Here is a 25,481-nt window from a genome sequence, read left to right as displayed (position 1 = left end):
GCCAAGTCCTTGTGCAATGAGTTACTGTATCACCAAAGGGGGCACTACAGCAACTTAAATCTAAAGCACATTACTCATTGTACTGTGAGCATATATATGTTAAAACCATGGATCTTATTTAATTAAGACAACTAATGTCTCTCTCAAACATAACTAGAGCTGCAAGGACCCATAAATTAGGCTACATTTTGTCCGTCCGTCTGTCTGTCTGTCTGTCTGTCTGTCTGTCTGTCTGTCTGTCTGTCTCTCTCTCTCTCTCTCTCTCTCTCTCTCTCTCTCTCTCTCTCTCTCTATCTATCTATCTATCTATCTATCTATCTATCTATCTATCTATCTATCTATCTATCTATCTATCTATCTATCTATCTATCTATCTATCTATCTATCTATCTATCTATCTGTCATCCATCCATCCATCTATCTACTGTAAGTATGTATCTATCGATTTCTACCAAAGTAGGTAGGTAGTTATCATATTCCACATATTCAAAAACGTTTACCCATCACAAGTCCTCAGATCATACGACAACATTAACATGTGATGGTCCCTTGACCATCACATGCTAATGACTCAAAAAAGACTATAAAATGCTCCGCACGGATGTTAGCGGCTCCAACTCATACGGAGGAACACACCAAGGCAGTGTGGTATGAAACATTCTGAGAACTAGAATCTATTTAAAGTCGCTGTCTAAAAGAAATTAGAAATTGAGGATTAACTTGATTTAAAACATTTTACTTCAAATTTGCCTTGCTGTTTATCACATTGATACATGGAAACTAAATCTTTGTCAACATGTCTGATGATGATTTTGAGGACAAATTTCTGTGTAATAATACAACAAATGACCTAGGAGCATTGACCACCACGTACTTGTTATGTATATTTCTGATGTTATTGTCACTTCTCATTATGTGTGGAAATCTGCTTGTAATAATCTCAATCGTTTACTTCCGACAGCTTCATACTCCAACAAACTACCTCATCCTCTCTCTTGCTGTAGCTGACCTGCTTGTTGGGGTTGTAGTTTTGCCTTTAAGCATAGTATCTGTGAACATTTGTGGGCATCTTCAGGATGTGATCTGTAAATTAAGAAGTTGCTTTGATATTGCTTTATGCGCATCTTCTATTTTGAACTTATGCTCTATTTCTGTAGACAGATATTATGCTGTGTGTCAGCCTCTGAAGTACAGAACTAAAGTAAATATCCATGTCATTGTGATCATGGTCCTCGTAAGCTGGGCTATACCTGCTTTAAGTGGGATAACTATTACAGTTTTGGGAGTGAACCAAGGACAATCCAATAAACGGTGTGCCTTATTTCGAAATGTTAGTTTAGCAATTCTGGGAATTGTTTTGGGCTTCTTTCTCCCAGGCGTCATCATGTCTGTGATCTACGTAAGGATTCTGACAGAGGCACAGAGACAGACACGCAGCATCCAAAGCATTAACTGCAAGTTAACAAAGACTGAAAGAAAGATGGAGAGAAAGGCCACTAAAACTTTGGCTATTATAATGGGAGTTTTTCTCACCTCCTGGTCTCCCTTTTTTCTTTGTTACAGCTTTAATATTTTGAGCCAATATAAACTACCAGGTCCTCTGATTGAAGCCTTCAAGTGGCTGGGATGGTCAAATTCAATGCTCAATCCATTTGTTTATGGTTTCTTTTACAGCTGGTTTCGATCAGCTTTCAGAATGATCCTTTCTGGTAAAATATTTCAAGCTGATTTCACTAACACTAAGCTCCATTGAGCTTATAATTAATATCCATTAGTATCCATTAGTATCCATTATTATCTGAAGAGTAAACATGTCTGTAGTTACTGTACACAGTATACAGTGAGGTAATTTAAATTTAAATATGTAATTAAATCCATTTACTGTATGTCATTATATACTGAATCATTGGATGTAGAGAAGTTGATGTGTGAGTATCTCTCTGTGGTAAATATTAGAAGATGAAGTAATTGAAGTCATTTGTCTCGCCCTTTTTTTCATTTCATTCTTGCCATTGTTGATCTGAATAGAAGTTGAAGATCTTAAGATTTAGTTGAAATTTTAGATGAATATTTTGGTGATGAACTGTAAAGGAGTCAGTCAAGGATCAAGTACAGTATCTGTGAGGTTTTTGTTGCCATCTTCAGGATTTATTTGGTAGTTTAACAAACTGCTATGACAAGATGTTATGTGGATCTTCAATTCTGAACCTGTGTTTCATTTCTGTTGACAGATATTATATCTTGTCTCAGTCTGTGATATATAAAAATCAAATAAATGTCTGTTACTGTGATCGTGATCCTGGTAAGCTGGGCTGTTTCTTTGCCACATGGAATAGCTGTTTCAGTTTTGGGGATAAAGAAAGGACAATCTCATGACCCGTGTGTGTTATGAAAAAATTAAAAAATAGAAAAGTATTAAAGAATATGCAACATGGAGCAACATTATTTGTACTTTTAACTGAAATGATATCACTGGCAAAAAAAAATCTGCTGAGCCTAACTTTCCACGTTATGATTAATTTGACCTCCATGGAGGCTAATGAGTAAATGAATGAAAGTACAATAATAAATGTGCTTGTCACCACATTTAAAAGAATTCTTTGAGTTACTCAAAATATTTACAACATTTTATTTGTTATACTGTAAAACGTTCAGGAAATTTGAAAAAAAACATTGAAAGAAAAATTTAGAGGAACTTTGATTCAAAATAGCTGTGCACCTAATACACAGATGCATTGTTCCATATGTCATAATAACTCACACATGTGCAAGTCTCAAGCACGTCTCAAGTCATTTTTGTCAGAATGGCGTTGAGTGAAGTCAGCTTTGGTCAAGTAAGTCACAAGTCAAGTCATAGAATTATAATAAGCTGGAAAACAACAGTCTTAAGTGCTGGACTGTTACTTGCAATAATTATTTCAATATGTCACAAAACAGCATGTCCCTCAGTCACTACGTCATCCAGATTTGCTATTGTTTATTTAAAATTTATATTATTTTTAAATGTATGAACAGTATTGATCCCCACAGGGAAATTCTTAGTCCACTCTAAGTGTTTATAAAACTAGATTTCAATCCCTTCTATTCTTTTCGGCTTTCCCCTTCAGGGGTCGCCACAGCGAATCAATTGCCTCCATCTAACCCTGTGTTCTGCATCCTCTTCTCTCACACCAACTACCTTCATGTCCTCTTTCACTACATCCATAAACCTCCTCTTTGGTCTTCCTCTAGGTCTCCTGTCTGGAAATTCAAAACTCAGCATCCTTCTACCAAATATTCATTATCTCTCCTCTGGATATGTCCAAACCATCTCAGTCTGGCCTCTCTGACTTTATCTCCAAAACCTATAAAACTATAACCTACAAAACTAGATTTCAATAAATACTAGATACTACATAATTTAAAACTAAATCTTCAACACGACTCACATCTGATGTGATCTGTCCTCCAAAAAAGTAAACTCAAGTCACTTTTTATTGAAGGAAATGGAATGTTCGCTCATGTCAGGTTAAAATCAATGAACACCTTATTCTCGCAAGATCTCACCTTATTTACGATCTATGTACCTTTACCTACCGTCTTTATTTTCTTTTTTTCACATGCAAAGTCCTACAAAGTTACTTTCCAATCACATGACCTAAGATCATATGACCACATATGCTAATGGCTCAGGAGAAGCTATAATCAAGTACAGTATTCTGCTCAGTGGCACAGATATCAATGACTTCAACTCATACGCGGGAACAGACCGAGGCAGTGTGGTATGAAACATTCTGAGACCTGTAAGAAACTGAAAATTTCTCTCTAAAAGAAATTAGACATTTACGATTGTCTTGATTTAAATTGCCTTATTAACAATTTGACTTGGTATTTATCAAAGTACTGCATGGAAATTAAATCATTTCGCAACAGGTCTGATGATGATTTTGATGATAACTTTCTGTGTAATAATACAGCAAATGACAAAGAAACAGTGACCACCATGTACATACTCTGTATTTGCATTAGCTTATTGTCTGTTCTCATACTATGTGGAAATCTTCTTGTAATAATCTCAATCATTTATTTCCGACAGCTTCACACTCCAACAAACTATCTCATCCTCTCTCTTGCTGTAGCTGACCTGCTTGTTGGGGCTGTAGTTTTGCCTTTAAGCATAGTATCACTGATCATTTGTGGGCATCTTCAGGATGTGATCTGTAAATTAAGAAGCTCCTTTGACATGATTTTATCCTTGTGTTCTGTTTTTCACTTGTGCTCTATTTCTGTTGACAGATATTATGCTGTTTGTCAGCCTCTGAAATACAGAACTAGAGTAAATATCCATGTCATTGTAATCATGGTCCTGGTAAGCTGGACTGTGCCTGCTCTAAGTGGGATAACTATTGCAGTTTTGGGAGTGAACAAAGAAAACCACAATAAACGATGTGTCTTATATCGAAATGTTAGTGTAGGATTTGTGGCAATTATTGTGAGCTTCTTTCTCCCAGGCATCATAATGTCCATGATCTACGTAAAGATTCTGACAGAGGCACAGAAACAGATACGCAGCATCCAAAACATAAACTGTCAGATAACGAAGACTGAAAGCAAGATGGAGAGAAAGGCCACTAAAACTCTGGCTATTATAATGGGAGTTTTTCTCATCTGTTGGTCTCCTTTTTGTTTTTGTTATACCATTATCACTGCGACTCATTTTGTGATACCAGTTCCTCTGCTTGAAGCCTTCAAGTGGCTGGGATGGTCAAATTCAATGTTCAATCCATTCATTTATGGTTTCTTTTACAGCTGGTTTCGATCAGCTTTCAGAATGATCATTTCTGGTAAAATATTTCAAGCTGATCTCACTAATACTAAGCTCAATTGACTTATATCTGAAGAGTCAACATGTCTGTAGTTACTGTACATAGTATACAGTAAGGTCTTATGTGAAAATTTAAGGAAATCCATATACTGTATGTCATTGTATACTTAATCACTGGATGTAGAGAAGTTGATGTGAGTTTTTCTCTGTGGTCAATGTAAGAATATTAAGTGATAAGTCATCTGTCTCGAAGATTTTTCATTTTTTTTGGACACAGCTGATCTTCTTAGAGGTTAAAGGTCAAAATATTTTGAAGAATTATGTGAATGAATTTCTGATGAAATATAGGTGTTGTTCAAGGATCAAGCACAGCAAATGTGAAGTTTTTGTTGCCATCTTCAGGATTCATTTGGTAGTACAACAAGCTGCTTTAACAAGATCTTATGTGGATCTCCAATTCTGAACCTGTGATTCATTTCTGTTGACAGATATTAAACTTCATGACAATATGCGACATTTAAGATTATATAAATATCTTCGTTACCATGATCCTGGTAAACTGGACTGTTTTTTGCGACATGGGATAGCTGTTTCAGTTTTGGGGGATAAGTTAATAAGTTAAACCAGCCACCCTCCGGTCCCGAAAGCCAAGTCCTTGTGCACTGAGCTACTGCATCCCCAAAGAGGGCACTACAGCAACTTAAATCTAAAGCGCATTCCTCATTGTACTGTGAGCATATATATGTTAAAACCATGGATCTTATTTAATTGAGATTACTAATGTCTCTGTCAAACATAATTAGAGCTGCAAGGACCCATAAATTAGGCTAAAGTTTGTCCGTCTGTCTGTCTATCTAAATATCTATCTGTCTTTCTGTCTGTCTGTCTTTCTGTCCGTCCTTCTCTCTGTCTCTCCGTAAATCCATCCATCTATCTACTGTAAGTATGTATCTATCGATTTCTACCAAAGTAGGTAGGTAGTTATCATATTCCACATATTCAAAAACGTTTACCCATCACATATCCTCAGATCATACAACAACATTAGCATGTGACGGTACCTTGACCATCACATTCTGATGACTCAAAAAAGACTATAAAATGCTCCGGACGGATGTTAACGGCTCCAACTCATACGGAGGAACACACCAAGGCAGTGTGGTATGAAACATACTGAGAATCTACGTATTTAAAGTAGTAGTCTAAAATAAATTAGACATTGAAGATTAACTTGATTTAAAACATTTTACTTCAAATTTGCCTTGTTGTTTATCACATTAATACATGGAAAGTAAATCTTTGTCAACATGTCTGATGATGATTTTGAGGACACGTTTTTGTGTAATAACACAAAAAATGACCTAGGAGCATTGACCACCACGTACTTGTTATGTATGTTTCTGATGCCATTGTCACTTCTCATAATGTGTGGAAATCTTCTTGTAATTATCTCAATCATTTACTTCCGACAGCTTCACACTCCAACAAACTACCTCATCCTCTCCCTTACTGTAGCTGAACTTGTTTTTGGGGTTTTAGTTTTGCCTTTAAGCATAGTATCTGTGAACGTTTGTGGCCATCTTCAGGATGTGATCTGTAAATTAAGAAGTTGCTTTGATATTGCTTTATGCGCATGTTCTATTTTGAACTTGTTCTCTGTTTCTGTAGACAGATATTATGCTGTGTGTCAGCCTCTGAAGTACAGAACTAAAGTAAATATCCATGTCATTGTGATCATGGTCCTCGTAAACTGGACTTTACCTGCTTTAAGTGGGATAACTATTACAGTTTTGGGAGTGAAAGCAGGAAAATCCAATAAACGATGTGTCTTATTTCGAAATGTTAGTTTAGCAATTCTGGGAATTGTTTTGGGCGTCTTTCTCCCAGCTATCATAATGTCCATGATCTACGTCAAGATTCTGACAGAGGCACAGAGACACACATGCAGCATCCAAAACAAAACCTGCAAGTTAACAAAGACTGAAAGAAAGATGGAGAGAAAGGCCACTAAAACTCTGGCTATCACAATGGGAGTTTTTCTTATCTCCTGGTCTCCCTTTTTTCTTTGTTAAAGCTTTAATATTTTGAGTCAGTATAAAATACCAGTTTCTCTGATTGAAGCCTTCAAGTGGCTGGGATGGTCAAATTCAATGCTCAATCCATTTGTTAATGGTTTCTTTTACAGCTGGTTTCGATCAGTTTTCAGAATGATCATTTCTATTAAAATATTTCAAGCTGATCTCACTAATACTAAGCTCCATTGACTCATTATCTGAAGGGTCAATTTTTCTCTGGTTTCTTTACAGAATATACAGTGAGCTAATTTCAACTTGGAAACATAAATAAACCCATATACTGTATGCATTGCAAAGTATACTGAATCACTGGATCTAGAGAAGTTGATGTGTGAGTTTCTCTCTGTGGTAAATGTTAGAAAATTAAATTATTGAAGTCATTTGTCTGATGCCTTTGTTTTCATTTCATTTTTGGCATGGTTGATCTGAATAGAGGATGAAGATCTAAAGATTTAGAGGAAGTTTAGATGAATGAATTGTTGATGAACTGTAAAAGAGTCAGTCAAGGATCAAGTACAGCATCTGTGAGGTTTTTGTTGCCATCTTCAGGATTTATTTGGTAGTTTAACAAACTGCTATGACAAGATGCTATGTTATCAGTAATTTATGATCTGTAATAAATTTGCTTGTCACAACATTTTAATGGAATTCTTAGAGTTACTCAAAATTTATTATTTACAGCCTGTTATACTGTGAAACTTTCAGGAAATTAGAAAATAATATGAAATAAAAATTCAGAGGAAATTTGATTCAAAATAAAACACAGATGTACTGTTTCATATGTGATAATAACTCACACATGTGCAAGTCTCAAGCAAGTCTAAGTCATTTCTGTCAGAATGAAGTTGAGTGAAATCAGCTTTGGCCAAGTAAGTCACAAGTCAAGTCATAGAATTATGATAAGCTGGAAAACAAGTCTTATGTTCTGGACTGCTACTTGCAATAATTGTTTCAATATGTCACAAAACAGCATTGCATCAAAAATGAACTTGAACAAGTATGACTTCTGTGTCCATTGTTGACCAACTCCTTTCTTCCTTTGATAATCTTCACATATCTGTTCAAACTCCTCACAAATTCTGTCTCCAGTATGGGGACCTTTGATACAGCTGCATGCAAGTAAAACTGATTTCAAAAGAAGGGAGTCATTGTCCAAATTCACCTGAAACCCTCTCATGTTTCCATCAGACCAAATGTCTACAGTTACCAACATGCTATCTGCATTGGATTGGTCTCCTTTTAGCTTCATCTGTCCCTCACCCACTACTTCATCCAAAGTTACTGTTATCATTAATTTAAAATTAATGTTTAAAAAAAAAAGTACGAACAGTATTGATCCCTGTAAGGAAATGCTTAGTCCACTCTAAGTGAGAGTGTTTATAAAACATTTCAAGGAGATGGAATGTTAGGTGGGCGGCACGGTGGCGCAGTGGGTAGCGCTGTCGCAGCACAACACGGCGGTTCCGGGTTCGAGTCCAGCTCTGTGCGGAGTTTGCATGCTCTCCCCGTGTCTGCGTGGGTTCTCTCCGGGTTCTCCGGCTTCCTTTCACCTCCAAAAGCATGCGCTTCAGGTTAATTGGCTGGTCCCAAATTGACCGTAGCGGTGAGTGTGTGTATGCCTGGTTGTCTGTCTTTGTGTGTGGCTCCACGGCACACTGGTGTCATGCCCAGAGTGTCCCCCGCCTCATGCCCTATGCCAGCTGGGATACGTTCCAGCTCCCCGTGACCCGCTGCGGCGGATAAAGCGGAAGAAAATGGACGGATGGATGGAATGTTCGCTCATGTCAGTTTAAAGTCAATGAACACCTAATTCTTGCAAGATCTCACCTTATTTATGTGCCTCTACCTACCTTCTGTGTTTCACATACAAAAGTCCTACATAGAATTACTTTTCAGTCACATGATCTAAGATCATATGACCACATACTGTATGGTAATGGCACAAGAGAAGCTATAATCAAGTGTTCTTCTCAGTGGCACAGATATCACGGCTACAACTCAATACGCGGGAACACGCCAAGGCAGTGTGGTATGAAACATTCTGAGAACGATAAGAAATTGAAAATTTCTCCCTAAAAGAAATTAGACATTAATGATTGTCTTGATTTAAAACGTTTTGTAACAAATTTTGCCTTGTTATTTATCAAAGTACTGCATGGAAATTAAATCATTTCGCAACAGGTCTGATGATGATTTGGAGGACATATCTCTCTGTAATAATACAGCAAATGACAAGGAAACAGTGACCGCCGTTTACATACTATGTATTTTCATTAGCTTATTGTCTGTTCTCATACTATGTGGAAATCTTCTTGTAATAATCTCAATCATTTATTTCCGACAGCTTCACACTCCAACAAACTATTTCATCCTCTCTCTTGCTGTAGCTGACCTGCTTGTTGGGGCTGTAGTTTTGCCTTCAAGCATTGCATCTCTGATCATTTGTGGGCATCTTCAGGATGTGATCTGTAAATTAAGAAGCTCCTTTGACATGATTTTATCCTTATGTTCTATTTTAAACTTGTTCTCTATTTCTGTTGACAGATATTATGCTGTTTGTCAGCCTCTGAAATACAGAACTAAAGTAAATATCCATGTCATTGTGATCATGGTCCTGGTAAGCTGGACTGTGCCTGCTCTAGGTGGGATAACTATTGCAGTTTTGGGAGAGAACAAAGAAAACCACAATAAACGATGTGTCTTATATCGAAATGTTAGTGGTGGATTTGTGGTAATTATTGTGAGCTTCTTTCTCCCAGGCATCATAATGTCCATGATCTACGTAAAGATTCTGACAGAGGCACAGAAACAGATACGTAGCATCCAAAACATAAACTGTCAGATAACGAAGACTGAAAGCAAGATGGAGAGAAAGGCCACTAAAACTCTGGCTATTATAATGGGAGTTTTTCTCATCTGTTGGTCTCCTTTTTGTTTTTGTTATACCATTATCACTGCGACTCATTTTGTGATACCAGTTCCTCTGCTTGAAGCCTTCAAGTGGCTGGGATGGACAAATTCAATGTTCAATCCATTCATTTATGGGTTTTTTTACAGCTGGTTTCGATCAGCCTTCAAAATGATCATTTCTGGTAAAATTTTTCAAGGTGATTTCACTAATACTAAGCTCCATTGACTTACTGTCTTACGAGTCAACTTGTCTGTAATGTTACTGTCCACAATATGGAGTACAGTAACTTCAATGTGAATGTCTTCAAGTAAATGCTTGCATATCACGAATATTTATTCACTGGTTGTAGAAAAGTTGAACGTGTGAATTTCTCTTCATGGTCAAAGAATGATTGAAGTACTGCAATTGTTCTATAGTCTTTTTATTTGTATTTTGGGCAAAGCTACAAGAACTACATCAAATGATGTTTCATTACAATGAATTAAGGAGCAAATAAAAATTAAAAGAATGACAGAAAAACTCTGAAAGTGACTGTCACTTACAGTAACATCTATTTCAGTCCTGTTAGCAGTTGGTTAGACATTGTTAACAATGCTTTGAAGACTAAACTGATCAATTTCATTGTTAAAATACAGCTCCAGTATAATGCAATACAAGTGTCTTCTTACATCATATTTCTCTAATAACAACATACAATATTACACTTTTTAACTCTTGTTCTTTAGCATAGATGAAAGTAATCTATATTTATGATTTAACCTGGTGAAAATCATCAGAATATGGTGAAAGTCCTGTTATAAGAAAGCTAATTTGTTAAAGTGTAAATTAGTCTCACCTGATATAAGTTAAATTTACTCAGTTGCTTGTAATAAACACTGATCCTTTTCATTCAAGTGTGAAGGAGACTCAAGCAGGGAAACATTTTAGAGAATTTAGAGGAACAAAGTTTGATAACATTGTCTCAAAGATTTTTAGGTGGATGTAAGAATAAATAAGAACACCAAAAAATGTACATTATGACCACTATGTTCTTGTTTTATAATGGGAGATTAAAAACATCTGTTAGACTTTTTCTTTTTTATATCAGCTTAAATCTTTTGAGTTATTACCAGTTTATGCCATATATACAGAGTAAAACTGTCACTGTGCTGTGCAGAATTTTCATGCTTGTTAAACACAAAATGAGGAACAGAGGAAATTATTTTCAGAGGGAATGTTTTGTCTGGTCATCATCTGTTTCTCTGGATTTTTTAATGTTTTACTCTCTCTTTACCACCCTTGAGAAGTAGACTGACTGCATCGTTGTGGATGCAGAACGGATCCGACTGTGTATTTATATTTTTTTCTAACTCATGAATGAGACCCTGAAATATTTGAACTTCTCAGCTTGAGGGAATGACTTTTCTCCAATCAAGGGTGGGCACTCCACCCTTTTTCAACTGAGAATTATGGCCTCAAATTGAGAGATGTTCATCCTCATCCCAGCTACTTCACACTCACCTGCAAAGTGAAGAGGATTCCAGTGTAAGTTAGTCGTCACTGTTGAGGTCAGTAAGACCCTATTACCTCCCAAAAGTGAAGACACAATCCTAAAGCCACCAAACCCAACATCCTCTGCCACTTGGCTACATCGAGAGATTCTGTCTATAAAAGTTAGGAACAGAATCAGTGACAAAGGGCAGCCCTGGCAAAGTCCAACTGCAGACACAAATCTGACGCTGTTGGCAACTCGAAACAGGTTCTAACTCTGGGAAGAGAATGGACAGCCTGTACCAATAATCTGTCCACTGAATAATCCCATAAAAAACAAGTCTGTGATTTTTTTTGCAGCCAGGCAGTGTAAGACAACCAATACCCTTACGATATTCTAGAACTTTTCAGTGTTCAGTTAATGCCCCTGTATCCGAGGATCAACCAACAGCTTGACTTTGCTCTCCTCAGGGCCTGGAGTAGACTGCCTCAGTGAGAATGAGCAGTGTGATCCCCCAATAATTGGAGCACAAACTCTGGACCATCTTCCTAAAAATGTAAACCACCACACCTGTCTGCCCCTCCAGAGGTAATGTACCTATTGCCTACACAATGTTGTGGAAAAATGTCAGCCATGACAGCCTTACGACAAAGCATTGAGACACTCATAGGGGATCTTATCCAACCTTAAGGCCTTGTTTTTAAGTCTTTGAACAGTCCTTTCCAAAAGCATAAGCTTTAGTGGACCAGTCTATGTGGGGGTTATTTAAGACCAACCAAGGGTACCCTAATATACAGTCTGTGGGTGATGAAGACACTGTGATTACCCAGACAAACTACACACAGTTTGCATGTTCTGAGTTACCCTTGTACAGAAGATGGCCATTTAAGGCACTAGACTCCGCAAGTTTTGGGAGAGGGCCATGTTGAAGCGTCTTGGTTAACTCTTGGTCAATAAACCTCACCTCAGAATCAGAATCATCCAGCACCACATGTTAAAGAGACTTTTGTATTGATGGAGGATGTAGGTGATTGTGTGTGGACTGGGCCTTTTAAAATGGAACTCTGACAGATACACCCCAAAATGTATCTAGAGAAGCCAAAGAGAAGCCAGCCCTCCAAAGGAAGGAATCTGGGCTTGCTAACTCTTTTCATTATATTACAAATACGCAGCCAAATTCTGAAGACATACAGAATTTTCAGCAGCCAAAAAAAATGTGCTTGAGGTCTAAGAAGGATCGTATAAACAATGCAAATTAGTAAAATCTAAAAATTAATTGCATGCAACGTTTGATTTTTTTCTGTCTTGGCATTAATATCTTCAAGTTTCACAAATTAATTTTGCAGCTCTGGCTTGTATATGCTATTGGCAAATTATACATATGTGCAAACATACTCAAAAGAGTTACTCACCTGTCACGTGGCCTAACATCATGTGACCTACATTAGTACGTGATAGTCCCTTGATAATCATATTATAATGACTCAAGAAAAATTATAACCTAAGTATTCGGCTCAGTGGCACAGAACAAACAGCTCCAATCTATACTGATGAACACCAAGGAAGCATGGTATGAAACATTCTGGGAATTGCAATTAACTGAAAATCTCCATACAGGAAATTGAACATCGATGATTGTCTTTATTTCAAACTTGTAATTGCAAATGTTGTCTTACTATTTGTCACCATTGATGCATGGAAACTAAATCCTTTATCAACAGGTCTGATGATGATTTTGAGGACATATCTCTCTGTAATAATACTAAAAATGACATAGGAGCTGTGAACACCATGTACTTATTATGTATTGTTCTTGGCTTATTGTCCATTCTCATTATGTGTGGAAACCTTCTTGTAATAACCTCTATCATTTACTTCCGACAGCTTCACTCTCCGACAAACTATCTCATCCTCTCTCTTGCTGTAGCTGACCTTCTCGTTGGGGTTTTACTTTTGCCTTTAAGCATAGTATCTGTGAACATTTGCGGGCATCTTCAGAATGTGATCTGTAAATTAAGAAGCTGCCTAGACATGATTTTATGCATATGCTCTATTTTGAACTTGTGCTCTATTTCTGTTGACAGATATTATGCTGTGTGTCAGCCTCTGAAGTATAGAACTAAAGTAAATATCCATGTCATTGTGATCATGATCCTTGTAAGCTGGACTGTTTCTGCTCTGAATGGAATAACTATTACAGTTTTGGGAGTGAACACAGGAAAATCCAATAAACGATGTGTCTTATTTCGAAATGTTAGTTTAGCAATTATGGGAATTGTTTTAGGCTTTTTTCTCCCAGCTATCATAATGTCCATGATCTACGTAAAGATTCTGACAGAGGCACAGAAACAGACACGCAGTATCCAAAACACAACCTGTCAGTTAACAAAGACTGAAAGAAAGATGGAGAGAAAGGCCACTAAAACTCTGGCTATTATAATGGGAGTTTTTCTCATCTGTTGGACTCCTTTTTTTCTTTCTGTTGCCTTTAATCCTTTGAGTCATTACACAATACCAGGTCCTCTGCTTGAAGCCTTCAAGTGGCTGGGATGGTCAAATTCAATGCTCAATCCATTTGTTTATGGTTTCTTTTACAGCTGGTTTCGATCAGCTTTCAGAATGATCCTTTCTGGTAAAATATTTCAAGCTGATCTCACTAATACTAAGCTCCATTGACAATGTCAATGTCAATCCCGCCAGCCCTTTTTCGGATATTGTTGTTCATCTTACAAATGTGATAAATGTATGAAGTCTGTTTTAATAACAGAATGAACTAAATAAATAAATGTTTGTACGTAAATCTGTATGTCATATATGTTTATTCACTGGATTTAGAGAAGTTGAATGTGTGAATTTCTCTTTGTGGTCAATTAATAAATAATTGAAATAATATTACTTAAAGTTTTAATTTCATTTCATTTGATTTTGGGCACAGGTGGAATAAATAAATTTCATCATAATGAAATTAAATTAAGATCAAATAAGAAAATATTTACTGAAAAGTATTGACTGCGACTGTCATTTGCAGTAAGACCCAAATCAGTCCTGTCAGAAGTACTGCAGATGGAAGACTTAGAGAGAACACCAAATAAATGTACAAGATGGGGTGGCAGTGGCTCAGTTGGTATAGCGAGATGTCCAATGATCACAAGATTGGTGGTGCGATTCCCGCTCCCGCCCAGCAACCCGGAGTGTGAGCTGACAGTGTGAGGTGTCAGGTCACCTCCCTAATACTGCCATTGTGCCCTTGAACAAGGCGATGTTCCCTTTATAAGTTGCTCATTGATGCACACTATGAAAGGAGCTGGCTGTCAGTCTAACACCCCTCAGTTGCATGCTTACATGCCCCCTTGTGTGTGTGTGTGTGTGTGTGTGTGTGTGTGTGTGTGTGTGTGTGTGTGTGTGTGTGTGTGTGTGTGTGTGTGTGTGTGTGTTTGTGTGTGTGTGCTATGGGCCTGTACACACTTTTATACATGAAAAGTTGAATGTGTACTAGAGTGGTTTAATAACTTCCCAACGGGTATTAGTACAGTAAAAATAAATAAATAAATAAAATTAGATCTCCTACTGAATGATGCGAGACCATACAATGAAACATACATGTGATTCACATGCAAATGTTAAATGTTTGATTAATTTTAATAGCAAAAGAGTGCTTGGGGGATCAAGACACATTATTATCACTCCTGGACTGCCCCCCACAAGCCTGAACCACACTGAGTATCAATAGTGTGAGCTGGAGACACTTTCCATTGTGACTCAACTTCCCCATTATCAATATATTAGCCTACCAGACACCGAAACAGTATTGCACACTGCTGCACATGCAGTGTGCAACACAAAGTAACCACACTAACACAACTATCATGCTTGACGCAAAAAAGTTATCATATTCGATCATATTCAATTTAATTTAAACAAAGCCCATATCTGGTGCCTACCCTCAGGATGATTCCTGAGAGGGCCTGTCATATAATTGGTTGTTCCTCATAATATTGCCATTATTAGAGGAGAACAACACCCAGCCCTACAAACTGGCTATCCAGGATGGCAGAGCAGTGGAAGATACCATATTGTTTTTATACTTCATTCTCAGCTGCTTCCATGTGTGCTTAGTCTCTCTCAAGAAGCATTTTCCTTCCGCACCATCTTCCTGTCCTTTCAAGCTGCAGTGCTATTGGTCTTTTTTTGGAAAATAAACTCAAAGTCTTCATATGGCTGCATTGAGATCTGGACTTCAACCGCCGTAAAGTACGTGGACTGCTTTTTGTCAGTCGTCATAGTGACTCGTCGTATCGTGGCTTCATTGATGATATTTAATCCAGAGTCACAAGTTTGACTCAAGGTTTTTTTAACCCAACTGCGTGAAATGGACCGTATTCTAAACAGATCTACTATCTATTGAACACTCAATTAACCATAAACATAAACAAGAACCAATGCAGTGAGACTGCAACATTGACATACTTGCATAGGTCACAGATCAAAGCTACTGCTCTAACCTACTGTCATTGATCAAAGCAGTAGCTTTGATCTACGGTCTTACTTACACTGGCCTTCTCCCTCATCTTTCTATCTTATCCAGTTCCTGAGTGTACAAAATGTAAAGTTTGTTTCATCTTTCTATCTGCAATGGTTGCAAGATATTTGGTGGAGTAACGGACAGACAACGGACTAACGGAGTAACGGACGAACACAAAAACGCTGACAATTACATCACCGCTTTGAAGCGAGATGTAATTACCGTTTGAAAATAAACATCATTCCATATTAACTGGTCTTTTTACAAACATGACTCTTAAAAACTGTGTCAAATGTAATGAGACATTAAATTAGACTACAGTATACATATAGGTACATATTGTGTATACAATACTGTACAAGTCATTTGTGTAGGTGGAGTCAACTGAACATGTTTGCAATTAAGAGAATTACTTTATTTTTCATGGTTTGTCATCATTCTCTATTCATCTAGCGCCTAAATGTTATTCAGTCTGCATCATATCTGAAAGAAAGGAATACATACACACAAAAAACACCATTATAACACTGCTAATCCTCTCCATGCTGCTTCATACTGTTTTACAGTTTTACATTTCATGTTGTGTCTGATACTTTACAAAAAAAACAAAACAGAAAGGCAAACTTGCCACTTGCCAATGTTAAAAAATACATATACAGTATGTGCAAATTTTTATTGAAAAAAAAAATGGCTTAATTGCAATTTTTCATTGGAAAGTACTCATCTCACATCACGAAAGTGATGACGTACAATTGTACCTTTTGCTACTAAAATAGTGTAAAGATTACAGCCCTGATCTACAGTAATACTTCACAACAATGTGTGCAAAATTCTGTCCTGTAAGTATACTTTTTTTAACCCTGGGTTTAAACAGTACTTCTATCACACCTAGAAAGAAATAGAAAAGAAGGAGAGATTGAAACATCGCTCCTAGAGTTATCACAACTTGGTCACTTATCCTTAGGTGCATGATCATTGATTATGGACTGAACAACTCATTTAGGATTTGCATGTATAATCCATCAACTAGAAGTTGTATCCTATTTGTTTTGGCCTTAGCACATCACAAATGAAAAAAAACAGCATTAGACAATACCACATTTAGCAGCAAAATAAGTACTGTTTAAACAGATAAAATAATGATATGCCATAAAATAGGGCTGCACGGTAGTGCAGTGTATAGCGCTGCAAGGACGTCGCTGGTTTGATTCCTGCTCTCTGTGGATTGTGCATGTTCTCCCCGTGTCTGCGTAGGTTCTCTCTGGGCTCTCCGGCTTCCTCCCACCTCCAAAAACATGCAGCTTAGGTGAATTGATGATACCAAATTACTCAACGGTGTGAGTGTGTGCTTGCATGATTGTCTCTTTACATGCAGCTCCACAGTGCACTGGTGCCGCACCGCAATGTATCCTGCCTCACACCCCCAGTCAGCCAGGGATAGGCTCCAGCACCCCGCGACAGTGGATGAAGCAGGCATTTGATGATGAATTGAATGATAATGAATGCCATAAATTAATTCACAGCAATGTCTGAATGAACTTTTCAATGTCTTGGCCAGTGTTATTTGATCCTTGAATCAGTAATAAAATTACAGATTATTGTGCTGTATTTACAAAGGACTCCGTTACACCATTGCTGCTTGAAGTGTTGGCCTCTGACACACGGTAGATATCTAAGGAACAAAAGATAAGCTTAGATAGTTCATTCAAGTGGAAAAAAAAGATGCTAAATTAACATGACTCACTTCTTCTTCCGCGCAGTCGACTTATCCAGCTTAGTCCACTTAGACTTGAAATGCCAGCACTTGAACTCTACAAGTATAGTACAAATGAATGAAAATGAAAAATTATGCAATAAACAGATGCCATCGCAAGTAGACAATTAAAGAAACATACAAAAATATTTCATTTCACTCAATAAATGTAGGAAATAAAAATGAAAGTACTTACTCCTGTTGGATTGGAGACTGAGCTTGGTGTAGGTAATTTTCTTGTGAGAAGAGAAATGACCTAGAGACAACAAAATTCATGTCAATGATGTATGTAATAAAATTACTACTGTAAATTCAGACATACTTATCAAGATCAAAACAGTTTTTCTATATGTGTACGGAATTTGAAGTCAGCAGATAATTATCTCAAACTTATTAATTTAAGTTGCGATCACATCTACTCTTCAATTATTTTTTGCATTTTAATTGTAATTGTCAATTTGTAATGGGATATTTTTATATTGTGTTGGTAAATTTATATAAACAAAGGCTATGAGCACTTCCTGAACTACTGTCTGAATTTAATTCTCTAAAATTCCAAAATTTATTTTTACATTTCTTTTTGTTTTAAAGTCAACATACCTTTGAATCAAATAGGGTCCCAAATACTAAAATAAAGAAACCCTGTGGAAAAAAAACATGGAATATACACTTGTAAATGTATATTACACAAAACGATACACCTATATGCATACAAACTCGAAGCAAATACCTGTAGAGAGTTGAAGAATGCAAAGGCAATATGGATTCCTTGATTTGTTGATGATATTATGGTTCCTATCCCCAAACCCCAGGTCAGGCCAAATAAAGGAGTCAAAATGATCACGCACCTTGCAATGACCACTAGCGTGTGTTTCTCCTCTGTTTGCGCAGCATCTCCTATGCCTCTTCTAAGCATTTTGAACAAGACCACTAATAAAATTATAATGTTGATAGCAACTATGGCAAGGGCTGGTATTACTAAAGCCAGCAGGGCCTTTGTTTCAAACCAGTTGAGCCAACAAGCATCAGTTCTCCTGATGTATCCATTTCCTGGAGCTGTTGCTGCAACAGTAACAACAGCTATAATCAGAGGGCACCCATAGCCTAGAGTGAAGCCAATAGCCATCATAACTGACTTTGACATGTGGGAGAAGACCATGACTGTCCGGTAAAAAAGCAGAAGGCCCGAAACAAGCATCCAAAAGAACAAAGCAAGGTAGAAATAGTGCATAAAAAATGTCACTGCGCTGCATGGTCCCACTGGAACGGTATGGTCCTCTCCTGGGTTTTCAAGGGGGTTATCAGCAATAGAGGCAGCAATGATGAAACAAATATCCGCGATCAAGAGAGACAGAGCAGTGTTAATGATGGAAAGATGACGCATGAATGCAGTGCTATTTTTAGTAATAGCCTTCCAAACGTACCCCTCAATTACTAGACATATGACTAAGCTTGCCAAAGATATCCCAACTCCGATGTAAGTGATTATATCCAAGACAACTCGCAGTACTGGAGGGATGCCTGTTGCCATTAGAATGGAGAATGAAGTGAGGTGGTTGCAGTTACAGGTCACAGTGTCGTTTATGTCTGAAACAAATGTGCAACCCTCATCATCCCATGCTCCTAAATCATTAAAGAGTGTGAAATTCCAGAAGACACATTGTGGGTTTAGCAACAGGGAATTGTTAATTTTGTCAAAGCTCAGAGTGACATTCTCAATTGTGGCATTTATTTGGACTAGCAAAACGGCGCCATTGATGGCATTGTCAGTTTCAGTTTCATTGTTTGTGCCATTGAAAAGGTTGACATCAAAGCTGGAATTCCTTGTTGGCATAACATTATTAAGGGTGGAGAGGGTGATGGTGGTGATGAAGACATTGGTAAAGTTTGTGTCTGGAATGTCAATTGTAACGCTGTTGTTCAATTCTGCCAAGAAAGAGTTGTTAAACACAGTTCTGTTTAACACAATCCGCTCAGTTTCAACGGAGAACTCGCCAACCAATCGTTGAGAAAGAACTTCCAGCGAACCTAGCAATCTTGAGCTTGCATTGCCAGTTTCATTTGCGTTCAGAATCACCCAAGACTCAGTTGTTTCACTAGCAATGATGACATCAACACTTTCCAGAACATCCTGCAGATGACAAGATACATCAATTCAAAGCCACATTTGTTAGCATTTTTATTTTACATTTACACTACACTATCGTTGGTTTAATGTACCTGTATGACAGTTTCACTCACTACAGTGGAAACTGTTGCAACGTTGTTTATGATATCAACAATGGCTGTTATAGTTGCAGTTGAGTTTGTGATTTGGGTTTGTTCATTCCTGGAAGTTCTACTTAGATTTGACACAAGCTCTGGCACCTCCTCCACCACCAAATCCTAAAAAAAATGACATGGTTTGTGATTAAACAATATGGCTACTAAGACCAGTAAAGCAGACTGTATTTTAAGATTTTACATAAATAATACACCAGACCCTCTAATACAACCACTTTAGAATGACTGATTTGGTGTTGATAGATATTTTACCTGTGTCTTTCACATTTATTTTCAATAGTTTACCTACCTGTGAGACGATTAATAATTCCTTGATTTCTATCACGATGCATGTGTCCTCAAAAAGTTCCCATTCTCCTGTTTCCCGGCAGACTGCACTATTGAACCCCTCTTGACCTTCGTTACATGCTATAATTGATATGTCTTGCACTCGTCCAGTTCCATAGATATCATCATCGCATACAACATCTGAAAAATTTAATAATTTATTAGTAAAAAAAAAAGAGTTTAAAAATCATTAAGAATTCCCAGTATTGTTATGATATAGTCTCACCGTCTATAAAAACAGTCATTCTTGTTGTCCCCTGAAAGCCCTGTGGTTCAACTACCACACACATGAAAAGTAACTCACTTCCCGGTAATTCACTACAGCCTTCCAGCTGGAAATTATGTGTGATGCAGTAGGATTCACTATCCACCTCCTCAGCTGTAAACATTTAACAATGGTGTTAATAAGACAAACTGATAATAGTGGGATTTTTGAAAGAATACTTTTCAAATTGAGAAGTTTCCAGCTGTCGTTTCATACTCACTGAAGGATAAAACATTTGTTCCTTGGAACCACTGGACTCTAAATTGTGGCTGCACGCAGCACTGCAGTGGTTGTATTGCTCCTTCGATGCATTCGACATTGATTCTACTCTGCAGTCTCAAAATCGGAGCTTGTCTGATCTCATTAGCTGTTACTACTCCCCTCTGGAGGAAGGTTATGGCACTACCTCTCTGTGTACATTCATAAAGTCCTGTGTATTAACAAAAGAATTAATAATGTAAAACAAAGATTACACAATTATCAAAATGTCAGAGTTTTGATAATACGAATGGACTATGTTCAGAATGTATGATTGAATTACTCGATTTGTATGAACAACTGGGTTTTTGTTATTAGTTAAAAATGCATCTAGTTGAGACTTACCAATATCAGCAAGAATGACGTTGTTAATTGTAAGAAAGGATTGCCGGTCAGAAACACCTACTATAATTCTTCCACTGCCCGTAATTTCTCGTCCTCTAAATCTCCACTCAGACGCAGAAATGTCTCCCACATTGACATTATCAGGAGGGCCACATGTCAATGTCATGTTGTTGCCAGTGTAAGTGAGACTTGGAAAGCTGATTGGAGTTGAACCTTTGGATGAATTAAAATAGTGCATTCAGAAGTCAAACAAGATTAATTAAACAACAATAACAGCAAAATCTCACAGCTTTGGGCTTACTGTTGAAAAATGCAGTGACAGAACCAAGTACAGGGGCAATAGGGCTCAGTTCTTCTGGGACCCTTTGGTTTGCCTCAGTAATTTCAGCCGCTATTACTCTGGTAGTCTGAACAGTGTAGTCTGTAATTATACTTCCTGGTCTGTAAGACAATTCAAAGTATTGATTTAATTTGCTCACAGTTTCTTGCGTATATATACCGTATTTTTATGCCATAACTACCGTACTCGAAATCGATCACAGTAACTCCTTCAAACCCTGTGATGCTCCTATATGCCGAATCCAGCTGTGAAGAGAAAATAACAATGATGTGAATACAAGGACAAAAAGTAAACATGCAAGTTAAAAGTGGACGCATGCACTTACTGCTGCAGTAATACTTGATGCCAGAGTTTGGAATTCTTCACTTGTTGGATCGTCTAAAGCGGGTGTGAATTCCCTGTCCAGTCGGACAGTTAGGTCCAAATTAAGTACTGGGGGGTTTTTTTAAAGAGAGAAAAAGAAAAGGAATTAAAATCTTTATATTCCAGTCTCAAAATGTAACTTGTGTTTAATGGAAAATTTCTTCCAGCAACTTTGTCACTTCCAAAAGGAGACAAAGGGCTCCTCATGGACTCATTTTAATGTACGAGCATATCTAAAATGATGACATGTAAAATTATGTAGGTTCTTGGAAAAGATGCAAGAAATATGTATAAGATATACAAATTATATTTTTGGTTACCTGTATTATCATAAATTATGTGGAGAAACATAATTTACCATTTCACACTGAGGACATTTAAACTTATGACAGTAGTTAAAACAAAATAAAAGATGGGCAAAGTGATTCTGCTCCCTTTTTCTTAAGCTGCACCAAATTCAATGGATGTTTTTTTTAGCCAATGCATCAGTCTTCTACCGACTTCATGGGATGGTCCCAGTAGCTTTTGCGAAAAAAGTACTTGAGACAAAAACAAAACAAATAACCAACCAATGGACTTTAGGGAGATTATAACCTGTTTTTAGGTTTTTCTAGTTTGTTCTGGTGTATGTGCGAAAGGTTCATATTGAAATGATAATTTAATCTTTTTAAAATTTCTACCATAGGTCCCCCCCCCCTCTTTTAATTCTAAATACCTACAGTCTGGTGATGGAGTTGACGGTGTTGTAGGAGGGTCTGGAAAAAAAAACACATTATTGCAGAAAATGAAACAGCCAAATATAAGCCAATATTAATTTTGTCATTACAACAAATGACATGTTTAGACTGTATCTTTTTTTCCAACTTGCATATAGCTGCTTTGTTTGGGTTAAGTCAAGGTGAGAAGGGCACTTGTGGGTGAGTTTTGAATTCAAAGTAAGTGTACTTTACATTAAAAAAATTCAATTGATGTTTTCATCAACTTTAAAACAGGGAAGAAGTAATCTCTTACCTGTCTCTACAAACATATCATTGACTGAGTGATTGTACAGTATACACTCTTCAAAATAAGCAGTCCAGGACATATATTTTTATATTTTGAAAAATATTTTTAATCATACACTTTTAAAATACAATAAGTATTGTTTAGTTTTTGTTTTGTTTTTTATTCTGTTTACATTTCAGTGCACTATTGTAAGATACTTACTTGTGACATCTATTGGCGTCGAAGTTGTTATTGTGCTTATAAACGGAGCAATAGATGTTGTAGCTACAAAAAAACAACGTGTTAAGTCCTTACTGAAAAAAAATAGCACAATTATTCATGCAAATTCTAACCAAGTAAATAAAAGCTATTTCTCTCTTTTGTTAAAGGGTCATCCATGGAAAGTGTTAAGATTGAACCATGGATCAATACTTTCGCAAGGCACTGTATACAATTTGACACTCAGCAAACTTACTGGTAACAGTAGTTGTTGGTGAAACTGTAGGTGTTGTGTTTGGCTGCGTTGCAGTGCTGGTTGTTGAATCTGCAATAAAACGTTTGGAGATGTGTTTGTGTTTTCTATTTTCTTTCATCAAATAGAAAAAAACACTAAATCTAGACTGACCTACTCTTATGTGTATTACTCTATTTTCATGTTTCATTTGTGCAAGACTTTTTCTTTAATACTCACTTGTCACAAGTGTTGTTGGTGTTGTCATGCTCATAAAGGTTGCATCAACCGCTGTTGAGTCTGAAAGAGACATTAAAATCTTGAAATCTTGCTAGTAATTACATTGTAGAAAAGATATCATGCTAAATCTTGCTAAACGAATTGTTATTGTTTGTAATAATTTTATTTTGTTTGAGCATGTAAAGTTCTTGCAGAAAGTAAAATTAATAAATATAAATGCGAATAATAAATGGATATATAATTTTCTATTCTTACAAACTTACTGGTAACAATGGTTGTTAATGAAACTGTAGGTGTTGAGTTTGGCTGTGTTGTGGTGGTTGTTGAACCTGCAATAAACATTTTAGAGATGTGTTAGGGTTTCTATTTCTTTCTTAAAATGGAAGAAAAAGCATCAATATTAGACTCTGATCTACTACTATCTACAATTTTTTCATATATGTTCAGCCATGCATGACTTTTTTGCAACACTTACTTGTCACAAGTGTTGTTGGCAATTTAGTGTTTATAGAGGTTGTAGTAACCACTGTTGAGTCTGGGAAATACATATTTATAATTCAATTGTTTTATTTTTTTATTTAAATTTACAGTTGCAAAGATTTTAGACAGATTTGTAACCAAGGTAGCTTTTGTTAATAATCATGTAATTTGTTGGTATAATTTAAGGTTTGATAAATTTTTCATGATGCATTTTGTACAAATACGCTTAAAGTTCATGCAAAAATATACGAAAATGATTGAATGCAAATTATAAATAAATAAATAATTTTTATTTCCTGAAAACTTACTGGGAATAATGGTTGTTGGTAAAACTGTGGGTGTTGTGTTCAGCTGTGTTGTGGTGATGGTTGTTGAATCTGCAAAATGAGATTCAGCATTTATTAATGTTTCCTTACTTTCTTTCTTCTTCTTCTCCTTTCTTTCAGCTTTTCCCTTCAGGGGTCGCCACAGCGAATCAGTTGCCTCCATCTAACCCTGTCTTCTGCATCCTCTTCTCTCACACCAACTACCTTCATGTCTTCCCTCACTACATCCATAAACCTCCTCTTTGGTCTTCCTCTAGGTCTGGCAGTTCAAAACTCACCATCCTTCTACCAATATATTCACTATCTCTCCTCTGGACATGTCCAAACCATCTCAGTCTGGCCTCTCTGACTTTATCTCCAAAACCTCTAACATGTGCTGTCCCTCTGATGTACTCATTCCTGATCCTATCCTTCCTGGTCACTCCCAGAGAGAACCTCAGCATCTTCATCTCTGCTACCTCCAGCTCTGTCTCCTGTCTTTTCCTCAGTGACACTGTCTCTAGACCAAACAACATCGCTGGTCTCACCAGTTTCGTACACCTTTCCTTTCATTTAAGCTGAAACTCTCCTGTCACACCACTGGGTGGCCCGACACTGTCCTCCACCCGTTCCATCCTGCCTGGACACGCTTCTTCACCTCTTTTCCACTCTCTCCATTGCTCTGGACTGTTGACCCTAAGTACTTATCCTCCACCTTCTTCATCTCTTCTCCCTGTAACCTCACTCTTCCACTTGGGTCCCTCTCATTCACACACATGTATTCTTTCTTACCTTCATTCCTCTCCTTTCCAGGACAAACCTCCACCTCTCTAGCTTCTCCTCCACCTGTTCCCTGCTCTCACTACAGATCACAATGTCATCTGCAAACATCATAGTTCATGGAGATTCCTGTCTAACCTCGTCTGTCAGCCTGTCCATCACCATAGCGAACAAGAAGGGGCTCAGAGCTGATCCCTGATGCACTCCCACCTCCACCTTGAACTCCTCTGTCACACCTACAGCACACCTCACCACTGTCTTACAGTCCTCATACATGTCCTGCACCGCTCTCACATACACATACTTCCTCAGACAATAAATAAAAATATATATATATATATAATTTGACATTCCAGCAAACTTACTGGTAACAGTAGCTGTTGGTAAAGCTGTAGGTGTTGTGTTTGGCTGCGTTGCAGTGCTGGTTGTTGAATCTGCAATAAAAAGTTTGGAGATGTGTTAGTGTTTTCTGTTTTCTTTCGTCAAAGGGAAAAAATAAATGAATCTACTGATCTTCTCCTATG

At 37.2% G+C, this 25,481-nt stretch overlaps 5 protein-coding genes and 1 pseudogene across 5 annotated transcripts in view; 5 read left to right on the top strand and 1 right to left on the bottom strand.

Annotated features, from left to right (window-relative positions):
• Positions 1-796: 796 nt before the first annotated feature.
• LOC137613837 (trace amine-associated receptor 1-like) lies at positions 797-1,753 on the top strand. The gene has a single exon (XM_068343293.1). The coding sequence runs from the start codon at positions 797-799 to the stop codon at positions 1,751-1,753; it is 957 nt and encodes a 318-aa protein (XP_068199394.1).
• A 2,133-nt stretch (positions 1,754-3,886) lies between these two features.
• LOC137613836 (trace amine-associated receptor 1-like) lies at positions 3,887-4,867 on the top strand. The gene has a single exon (XM_068343292.1). The coding sequence runs from the start codon at positions 3,887-3,889 to the stop codon at positions 4,865-4,867; it is 981 nt and encodes a 326-aa protein (XP_068199393.1).
• Positions 4,868-6,111: 1,244 nt separating this feature from the next.
• Positions 6,112-7,068, top strand: LOC137613835 (trace amine-associated receptor 4-like; annotated as a pseudogene).
• A 1,966-nt stretch (positions 7,069-9,034) lies between these two features.
• On the top strand, positions 9,035-10,015 carry LOC137613834 (trace amine-associated receptor 1-like). Its single transcript, XM_068343291.1, has one exon. The coding sequence runs from the start codon at positions 9,035-9,037 to the stop codon at positions 10,013-10,015; it is 981 nt and encodes a 326-aa protein (XP_068199392.1).
• Positions 10,016-13,052: 3,037 nt separating this feature from the next.
• Positions 13,053-13,937, top strand: LOC137613833 (trace amine-associated receptor 4-like). The gene has a single exon (XM_068343290.1). The coding sequence runs from the start codon at positions 13,053-13,055 to the stop codon at positions 13,935-13,937; it is 885 nt and encodes a 294-aa protein (XP_068199391.1).
• Positions 13,938-16,182: 2,245 nt separating this feature from the next.
• LOC137613828 (uncharacterized) overlaps positions 16,183-25,481 on the bottom strand; it is a 32,042-nt gene continuing 22,743 nt past the window's right edge. Inside the window, exons 56-76 of the mRNA XM_068343280.1 lie at positions 25,323-25,391; positions 24,181-24,249; positions 23,868-23,927; positions 23,656-23,721; positions 23,393-23,452; positions 23,177-23,245; positions 22,924-22,986; positions 22,437-22,472; positions 21,680-21,786; positions 21,541-21,599; positions 21,316-21,455; positions 21,015-21,227; positions 20,632-20,841; positions 20,373-20,525; positions 20,109-20,287; positions 19,757-19,921; positions 18,267-19,667; positions 18,137-18,178; positions 17,733-17,792; positions 17,528-17,594; positions 16,183-17,455 (exon numbers count right to left, since the gene is read on the bottom strand). Coding sequence (XP_068199381.1) covers positions 17,379-17,455; positions 17,528-17,594; positions 17,733-17,792; positions 18,137-18,178; positions 18,267-19,667; positions 19,757-19,921; positions 20,109-20,287; positions 20,373-20,525; positions 20,632-20,841; positions 21,015-21,227; positions 21,316-21,455; positions 21,541-21,599; positions 21,680-21,786; positions 22,437-22,472; positions 22,924-22,986; positions 23,177-23,245; positions 23,393-23,452; positions 23,656-23,721; positions 23,868-23,927; positions 24,181-24,249; positions 25,323-25,391 — 3,365 coding nt within the window. The 3' untranslated portion in view covers positions 16,183-17,378. The remainder of the gene's footprint in view (positions 17,456-17,527; positions 17,595-17,732; positions 17,793-18,136; positions 18,179-18,266; positions 19,668-19,756; positions 19,922-20,108; positions 20,288-20,372; positions 20,526-20,631; positions 20,842-21,014; positions 21,228-21,315; positions 21,456-21,540; positions 21,600-21,679; positions 21,787-22,436; positions 22,473-22,923; positions 22,987-23,176; positions 23,246-23,392; positions 23,453-23,655; positions 23,722-23,867; positions 23,928-24,180; positions 24,250-25,322; positions 25,392-25,481) is intronic.

Source organism: Antennarius striatus, chromosome 19 (genome assembly GCF_040054535.1).
Source record: "Antennarius striatus isolate MH-2024 chromosome 19, ASM4005453v1, whole genome shotgun sequence".
NCBI classification, from domain to species: Eukaryota; Metazoa; Chordata; class Actinopteri; order Lophiiformes; family Antennariidae; genus Antennarius; species Antennarius striatus.
The sequence above is the reverse complement of the archived record's forward strand: the minus strand, read 5'-3'. Positions and strand labels throughout refer to the sequence as shown.